The sequence below is a fragment of the Trichechus manatus genome, unplaced genomic scaffold (genome assembly GCF_000243295.1).
Source record: "Trichechus manatus latirostris isolate Lorelei unplaced genomic scaffold, TriManLat1.0 scaffold00028, whole genome shotgun sequence".
Taxonomy (NCBI): domain Eukaryota; kingdom Metazoa; phylum Chordata; class Mammalia; order Sirenia; family Trichechidae; genus Trichechus; species Trichechus manatus.
In genome coordinates this window covers 1,410,452-1,419,019 of record NW_004443964.1, presented here as the reverse complement: position 1 = coordinate 1,419,019, position 8,568 = coordinate 1,410,452, and the positions used below count along the sequence as shown (strand labels likewise).

The 8,568-nt window shown below is 61.0% G+C and overlaps 2 protein-coding genes across 2 annotated transcripts in view; one reads left to right on the top strand and one right to left on the bottom strand.

The window, feature by feature from the left end:
- Nucleotides 1–1,517: 1,517 nt before the first annotated feature.
- On the top strand, nt 1,518–7,076 carry TSPAN10 (tetraspanin 10). The gene is made up of 6 exons (XM_004374355.1): nt 1,518–1,553; nt 3,378–4,018; nt 4,971–5,354; nt 5,497–5,692; nt 6,694–6,887; nt 6,980–7,076. The coding sequence occupies exons 1-6, from the start codon at nt 1,518–1,520 to the stop codon at nt 7,074–7,076; spliced, it is 1,548 nt and encodes a 515-aa protein (XP_004374412.1).
- A 550-nt stretch (nt 7,077–7,626) lies between these two features.
- PDE6G (phosphodiesterase 6G) overlaps nt 7,627–8,568 on the bottom strand; it is a 2,395-nt gene continuing 1,453 nt past the window's right edge. The window contains exons 2-3 of the mRNA XM_004374089.1: nt 8,199–8,239; nt 7,627–7,703 (exon numbers count right to left, since the gene is read on the bottom strand). Of these exons, the coding sequence (XP_004374146.1) occupies nt 7,627–7,703; nt 8,199–8,239 (118 nt within the window). The remainder of the gene's footprint in view (nt 7,704–8,198; nt 8,240–8,568) is intronic.

Sequence of the window (8,568 nt, the reverse complement as noted above, 5' to 3'; positions counted from 1 at the left end):
TGGCCTCTGGATTTCATTGTAAGCATGATGGGAAGCCTTTGGAGGCTTGAGAGCAGAGGAGAAATGTGCTCTCTGTCGTATCTTAGGAGGGTCCTTCTGGAAGCTAAATGGAGAAGAGGCAGTGAAGGAGAAGGGGCAGGAGGGGAAGGAGGGAGACCCTGAGGCAGCTAAGACCCCAGAGGACAGAAGACGGTGGCAGCAAAGGTTGAGCGGTGGCTGGTTCCAGAACAAACGTTGCCGAAGAGATGACAGGACTGGCTGACGGACTAGGTGTAGGAGAGAAACTAAGGACTGAGCCACGGTTTCTGAGACATGCCATAGAGATGGAGCCATTCATGGAGACGGGGTGGCTTCTAGGGCAGCCGGGTGTGCAGGTCTTGACATTGTGGGGAGGGTTTCAAAATGAGGGACACGTTTTCTGCGATGCTTTGTCACCGTGCAATGCTGTCAAAGCACAAAGAATGATTCTGACTGCACACTTTGAACAAGGCCCATCTCATTTGCAAGGATATCATACAAACAAAACCAAACCCAGTGCTGTCGAGTTGATGCCAACTTACAGCGACCCTATAGGACAGAGTAGAACTGCGCCATGGGGTTTCCAAGGATATCACAGCTCTCCATTTTTTTACCTGGACAATCTAGAACCGGTCTTGGCCTGTTATTCCTACTTCAGTTCTTCCCTGCTTTCCTTTATCAAATAAAGGGGCTGGCTGTAGGGGAAGGTCCTTCTTGTCTCTTACAGCTTCTGGTGTCGTTGTAGGATGCTGTGGAGTCAGTTCCAACTTATAGTGACCCCATGTGACAGAGTAGGGTTTTCTAGCTGTAATCTTTACAGAAGGAGATCGCCAGGTCTTTCTCCTGAGGAGCCGCTGGGTGGGTTCGAACTGCTGACCTTTCAGGTAGCAGCCAAGTGCTTAACCACTGAGCCACCAGCACTCGGTGGAGCTGCCAGCAATCCTTGGCATTCCTGGGCTTGTCGATGCGTCTGTCTCCATTGTGACATGGTGTCTGTCCTCCACCAGCGCGCGCGCACGTGTCTCTATGTCTCTACCCTGATCGTTTTATAACTCAGAAGCGGTTAACTTTAGGATCCGCCCTGTTCCGTATGGCTTCATTAACATAATAAAAGAAAACCCCCATTCCCAAACAGGCTCATACTCACAGGAACAGGGTTTAGGACTCACGTTTCTTTTGCGGGGACACAGTTCAATCCACAACACTGACAGAACAGAGCTGAGTCCCCAGCTGGACCCTGCAGGGTGTCCATGAGGCCAGCCCCCCCAGTGCCCCAGGCACTGGGATGACGCAGGGCCCAGGCGCGGAATCAGATGCAGAAGAAAGACCGCTCGCGTCTCCACAGGCCGAGTCTGCCATACGCCCTACAATGTGATGCCTCCCATGATCCACCTGTGACCGCCACGCGTCTGGCCCAGCCTCCGTGGTCGGACAGAGAGGTGCAGGGACTGGCGGGCCTGTCCTCCTCTTGGGCTGAGGGCTTTCCCTTCAGGTGGAGGATGGAGGAGGGGGAAAGAAGCCCCCTGCTTGGCCAGGTGAGCCACGCCCTATCTCCTCACGGGGTTGGAGATGTTCCGCAGCCCCAAAGTCGTGTGGGAGGTGGGGGCTTACTAACCAGCACAGTGACTCCCCACTCAGACCCGCCCAAACTGTAACGGGTGACCCCAGCCTTGCCCTTTGATGCAGCAGGGAGGTGCATCCACGCCGCCGGGGACAGGCCATCAGGCCTCCCTTGTTCCCTCCCTGGTCCCCTCTGCCTGTGGCCTTTTTACCCTGCCAGTCCCCACCCCCCATCGATGATTCTAGCTCAGACCCCTGGGCGGTGGCTCTGGGAGGGTCTCCCCTGAGGCTCTGGGGGCCACCTCTGGCTCAGGGTGCAAGAAGGGGTGAAGATGATAGTTCTCCCGGCCAGCCTTGCCCTGGTCCGCACCACCCATCACCTCTGCAGTACCTGTCCAGCCAGCCTAGCACCTTAGTCTGACCTTGGCTCCCATCTGACCTTGGCTCCTACTTACTGGTTGGGTTCTGGGCTGATAAACTATCCTCCTCTCCTCTGAGTTCAGGGGGAAGGAGCCGTCGTCCTCCGTGTGGGAGTCAGGCGGACAGGGAAAGCTAGACTGGCAACCCTGAGCCAGCAGGGAACCAGCGCTCTCTACTTCTCCCCGAGTCAGACTTGGTCACTGGCAGAACTGGATGCTGGCAAGTCTCTCCGACAGGGACAGACAGGGGCAGGCAGGGGCAGGCAGGGGCAGGCAAGCAGGGACAGTAGGGGCAGGCAGGCATGGGCAGGCAGGCAGGGACAGGAGGGGCAGGCAGGGACAGGTAGGGGCAGGCAGGCAGGGACAGGCAGGCAGGGACAGGAGGGGCAGGCAGGGACAGTAGGGGCAGGCAGGGGCAGGCAAGGCCAGGCTGCTTCCCCTCCTCCCTGCACAGAGGAGCCTCCTCCCATACCTGTGGGTAGGGTGGGAACAAGGGGGCTGGAGATTTAAAATTGAGATCGTCCATTGAGGGGCCAAGTGGAGCAGGCCTGCAGCTTCTCGACCGAGAGAGAGGGGAGCGAGGCCCCCACGCCCCCAAGGACACCTGTTTATTACTCACAATTGGTGCGGCCCCCTCCAGGGCTTGGCTGAGGTCCCACCGGAGGACGAGGCAGGTGCCCCCACAAGGGTCCTGCATCCCATGCACGCAGAGCCGCATCCATGGGCGCCCCTCTCCCTGCCCTAGGAGCCTCACGGCAGGGCCCTGGCCTGTCCCTCTCAGCATCCACATGCACGGATGCTCAGTCGTGGGCCTGACTGGCTGGATCCAGGGCCCTCGAGGCTAGTTTCGTCGGGGTGCAGCCTGGTCAGCCCCTACCTCCTCTCCTGGGTGGGGAGGGCCCTCTGGTGACCCCAACAAGCTCAACACTGCAGACACGTATGGATAAACCTGAGCAGACCCGCTTCAAAGTCCGGGAAGACACAGTGCCACTGCCACGGGCCTCCATAAGTCCAAACCAGGGTCTCGGTCATGTCGGTTCCTTCTGGGGGCTCTGTCCTAGCTTCTGGTGTCTGCTGGCAGCCTTGGTGTTCCTGGGCTTGCAGACGGGTCCTCACCTGGCGTGTCTTGGCCCGTGTGTCTCTGTGTCTATTCTGCTCTTTTCACAAGACATCCCTCAGGAGGGATTAGGTTTAGGACCCACCCTACTTGTACGACCTCATTAACTTGACAAAAGGAAACCCTATTTCCAAGCAGAGTCATATTTACTGCTATGAGGGTTACAACTTGCACGTCACTTTTTGGGAAACACGATTCAATCCATGACACTGTTTGTCGTGGGGTCACATTGCTGAGGTCCCCCATCCCTCCTTCCTCTGCAGGATGCTGTGGGGCTGGAGCTGCCCCCCTCCACGAGCAGCCTACCCACTTCCAGCTGCCCACATCCATCACCCCGGGAGGACCACTCAGGGGCCTGGGGCTGCATCTGCTGTCCTCCGGGGGCCAAGCGCCGGTCCTGGAGGGGTGGCCTTCGGAGGAGCCCAGCTACCTCCCTCCCCGCTGGGAGCACCTGCATCAAGTACCTGACCTTCCTGTCCAACTTCCTCTTCTCCCTGCTGGGCCTGCTGAGCCTGGCAGCCGGGCTCTGGGGCCTGGCTGTCAAGGGGCCTGTAGGAAGCAGCTGGGGGTGCGCCCTGCCCACAGACGCCATGCTGGGGCTGGTTCTGGGGGGGCTGGCGATCAGCGCAGTGAGCCTGGCTGGTTGCCTGGGTGCCCTGTGTGAGAGCCCCTGTCTGCTGCGCTGCTTCTCTGCCGGCCTTCTCGTCTTTCTGGCGCTAGAGGCCACGGCTGGCATCCTGGTGGTAGCCCTCTGGGGCCCGCTGTGGGACAGCCTGGACCATGCCCTGCACGTGGCCATCAGCCACTACCAGGACAACCCAGACCTCTGCTTCCTCCTGGACCAGGTGCAGCTGAGGCTGCAGTGCTGCGGGGCCATCTCCTACCGGGACTGGCAGCTGAACCCGTGAGTCGGGGAGCAGGGTGGATCGGGGGGTGGGAGGACAGGTCACACACTCACACGTACACCCATTCACAGGTGCTCACACACTAGTGTGCTCACGTGCACATGTGCTCACATAGACACGCGTACACACTCACATATGCTCACAGCACACACACCCACTCACTAATCTCACACACTCGTGTGCTCACACACGAGTACACACTCGATAATCTCAGTCCCGTGTGTTCGCACGCACACACTCGCACATGTGCTCTCACACACGCGACTAATTCTCATACGCCTACATGTGCTCACACTCACGCGTATACTCACGTGTGCTCACACATGCACACACTCACACATACTCATAGACTCAGACTGTCTGCTCCCCACCACGCTCTGTGGACCATCTAGAAGCCTCCGCCAGGGCTGCCCCTCTGCCCACCCTCTGCGCTCCAGCTCCGCTGCTCAAACCCTCGGGAAGCACCTGCTGAGTGACCTGGTCTTCTCGCACTCCTCACCAAACGCCTTCATCTCGCCTTCAGCCGTCTCACTACATATTTCCCTTCCCGCCGAGACAGCTACTAAAATTGGCCTGCGTGTGCAGAGGGCCACCATGCACAGGGATACATTATAGAAACCTGGGTATCGTTGCGTGTGTACACGTGTGTGCACGCGGGTATGTGTGCATGTGCTCGTGTGTGCGTGTGTCCGTGAGCACACATTCTCGTGTCTGTGTGCACACATGCACGGGTGTATGTGCAAGCATGCTCATGTGCAACCGTGCATCACAGGTGTCCGTGCACACGTGCCCATGTGAGCACATGTGAGTGTCTGAGTGTCCCTGTGCACGCACGTGCCTGTGTGTGACCATGGAAGTTTAAAGGTGAGTAGGAGACTCCAACAGAGCTCCGGTCCCGAGAGCAGGGACCCCCGACCCCCCGGACTGATGCCCTGTCCACTTGGGTTGCAGGTACTTCAACGGCAGCTCCCCCGGGGTCCAGGCCTGCAGCCTCCCTGCCTCCTGCTGCATCGACCCCGGGGAAGAGGGTGCCTCCGTCCACACCCAGTGCGGCTCTGGGGCTCTGCGCCCGGGCGAGGCCGCGGCCCGGAGAGTGGTGCATCTGGAAGGCTGCGGGCCGCGACTACGGGGGTGGCTGCGCCAGAGTGCCTACGTTCTGGGCGGGGGCGCCATAGCGGTGGCCTTGGTCCAGGGCGTGGAGCTCCTGCTGGCTGCACGGCTGCTGAGCGCCCTGGCCGTGCGCCAGGGGGCGGCAGAGGGCGTGCGGCTGAAGCCCGGCCAGCTGCCAACCCTGCTCGATGGCGCTTCCCAGTCCCCGGAGGCCAGGCAGGGGGCGTGAGTGGTCAGGCCGGGATGGGGTCTCAGCTACAGGCCTCTTCTCCAGGCCAGGAAAGGTCTCCATACCCGACCCTGGGTGCTGTGGGCACGGCACCTCAGACACCCGGGCTCTTCCACTTGCGTGCACCCCTCCCCAAAGCCTCGTCCCCGACCGGTCCGCCGCCGCCTGCCCAGGTCTGTCGCCCCTGTCGGCAACCTCCGATGGATGCCTGTGCTGCGGCCCGCCTGCGCTCCGGCTTCTGGAGACATTTGCCCTCCGTCCACCTACTCGCCCACCCGTGCGCTTGCCAGTGCCCCTGCAGGCAGATTGCATGCTGACCCCCAACCTCCGAAAGGTGCTGCCCAGCCAAGGTCGGCCTCCCACGAGGGGGCGGGGGGCAGGTAAAGCACGTGGGGGTTGGACAATGGGCCAGGATTCAATCTGGGTGCCAAGGCCCCACCCCGATGGTCCCCACCCATGAGTCTCCATTCTCAACTCCAACCCTCAGGCCCCATCCTGAGGCTCCACCACCCACCAGTAGAATGGAACAGCACTCCTTCCTGAAAGGATGGGCAGAGTTAGAGGCCCCTGTGGACTGCCCTGGCGGGTGGAAGGGGGCCGCCTCCCCTTTTTGGTCCACTGTGATGGGTGAGAGTGAGGCCCCACCTCTCGGGCCAGGATGCTCTTTTTTGGGGGGAAGGTGTAAATTTCTCGAGATGTAACATTCATACAGTAAACTGCACCAATCTTAAACATTTAGTGTGACAAATTCTCGCCTCGTAAACCCCTGTGGAACCACCACCTAATCAAGCTCCGGTCCCCAGACCCCCTCATCCCCTCCCAGTGAACCCCCCCAGGGGAACCACTGCTGTGGCCCCGTTGCCTCCATCTGCATGGCCCAGAACCACACGACGGGCCTCTTTGGGGTCTTGTTTAGTTGCTGTCTGTGAACAGACGGCAGCGTACAGAACCAGTACGTGCTGACGAGCGTGTGGGCAGTTTTATGGGTTTAATTGTGTCCCCAAAAAAGATAATGTTGATGTCCTAACCTCCTCTCCCCCGTACCTGTGAATGTGACCTGGTTTGGAAATAGGGGCTCTGCAGATGTAATGCGTTAAGAGGACGTCAGACGGGACGAGGGTGGGCCCTCCTCCAGAGATGGATGTCCTCGTGAGGAGGAGACACTCAGATGCAGCGGGAAGACATCGTGTGAGGGCGGACACAAGCCAAGGACTGCCAAGGACTGCCAGGATCCACCAAAAGCCAAGGGCAAGGAAGGACCCTCCCAGAGGGTGACACCCCGAATTCGGATTCCCAGCCCCCCGAACTGCGACGGCACATTTCTGTTCTTTCCAGCCACCCACTCTGCTGTTTGCAATGCCTTCTTACAGTGGGCTCCTGACACGGAGCCCAGTCACGGCCAATGTGCTCCCCTGCTGCCCCCGCCTGGCCATTGTCCCAGGCCCAAGGCAGCCCCACCTTCGCTGTGACCTTCTCTGGCCCCCCATGTGCCCCCTTTTCCTGCTCAAGTTGGTGGTGGTGGGCTGGCTGTGGGGTCCCAAGTCATCAAGCCAAGTCTCAGGGAGGGCTTGTGAGCCAGGGGCTTCCCTCCTCCTCACCTGGCCAACCCCTGCTGCCCCAGCGCCCGCCCCCTGCACCTTGTCCACACGGGTGCCTCCTGTGGAAGGACCCTGCCCATGGTCCTCCTGCGGCTCTATTCCACTCATGACACGCCCTAGACGAGGGGTGTGGGCAGCTAATTTTATTTTGAAACAGACACAGCCCTGGGGACCATGCTGGAAGGACGCGTGCCCACTAGGGTGATGGGTGGTAGAGGGTCTTGGCTCTCTGATGCCCCAGGCTCCCGCCACCCCACCCCCCACCCCAACCATGCTGACCCAGGCCCCCAACTGGGAAGAGCTGGGTAGGGAGTGCCCGGGAGGCTGCCCCCACTGTCCAGTACAGGAAAAGGTGGGTCTTTGGTCCACCACCCCCTCCTGAGCATGGCCTGTGGGAGACCCCCGTCCTCAAGGGCAGGCCGAGGGGTGGACCAGTGTTTCCAGCAGTAAGCAGGGGACAGGGAAGGGCCTGGCGGGTTGAGCGGGTATGCTGCGGGAGCGGTGGGGCCCTGGTAAAACACGTCCAGGTACTGGACGTGGAAGCCTTGCTCTGGTCTCCGAGTGTGACCTGGGCCCCTGAGCACCTGGATGGGGGTGGTGCTCTCCTCTGCGGGACTTCTGAGTGGGTGGCAGAGTGGCGGCAGGGCAGGGCCATGGGCCGGGGCCAGCGCTAGATGATGCCGTACTGGGCCAGCTCGTGCAGCTCCAGGTGGTTGAAGGCCTCCCACGGGCAGATGACCGTGATGTCTGCGGGCAAGGTCAGGCATTGGGAGGGGCCCAAGGCCCAGGGGCCGCTTTAGCCCTCAGGCCCTGCTGTCCACAGACCAAGTGGTGACCCACAATTTGCAGAGGGTGAGAGGTGGGTCGTGGGCCAGGGCCCTCCTCTCGGAACACACCAGCTTCTGGGGAAGGGGGTGTCATGGAGTGGGCTCCCTGCTGAGGAAGGGGGACTTTGCTGGCAGGGGGCTGGGGCAGCAAGGGCTCCCTGTTCTTTTCCAGTCCCTCTCCCCCACTGCCCAGCTCTGGGTGTCCCAGTGGAAGGGGAGGAGACCCACTTCAGTGAGCTCTGAAGCTTGGTGTTGGGAGAAGAAATAAAGGGCGGCCTGGGGGCTGTTCCCAAAGTGAGCCCCAGGGTGGGCAGGGGGCACCGGCCTGGAGGGCTGCAGGGGGGACGCGGTGGGGCCTGGAGGGGGGCAGACGTGGCAGGTACAGCGAGGGCGGCAGGGAGCCGGGCCGTCATACCTGTTCCCAGGCCTTCCATGCCGGGGATGTCATCCCCAAACCTGCAAGGACACAGCGGTCAGACGCGGCACTCGCCTCCGCCTGGCTCATGGCCCAGGTCCAAGGTCGGGACCCTGCCCAGATCCCAGGCACCAGGCTCTGTGTCTCCACCCCAACCTCTGTCTGCTTGGCCGGCCGGGGGCCCAGAGGAACTCTGCCACTCAGAAAATGATGGGGGGAAAGGAAAGGGGAGGGACACGCCCACGTGCGCACAGCAGGGGCTTGGGGAAGACTGTGGGGTGGGGCACGTGGGTGTGTGCCTACTGTGAGTACAGGTCCCTGAGAGTGTGGGGTGTCTGTGTGTTCTGGGGAGTGTGTGTGTGTGTGTGTG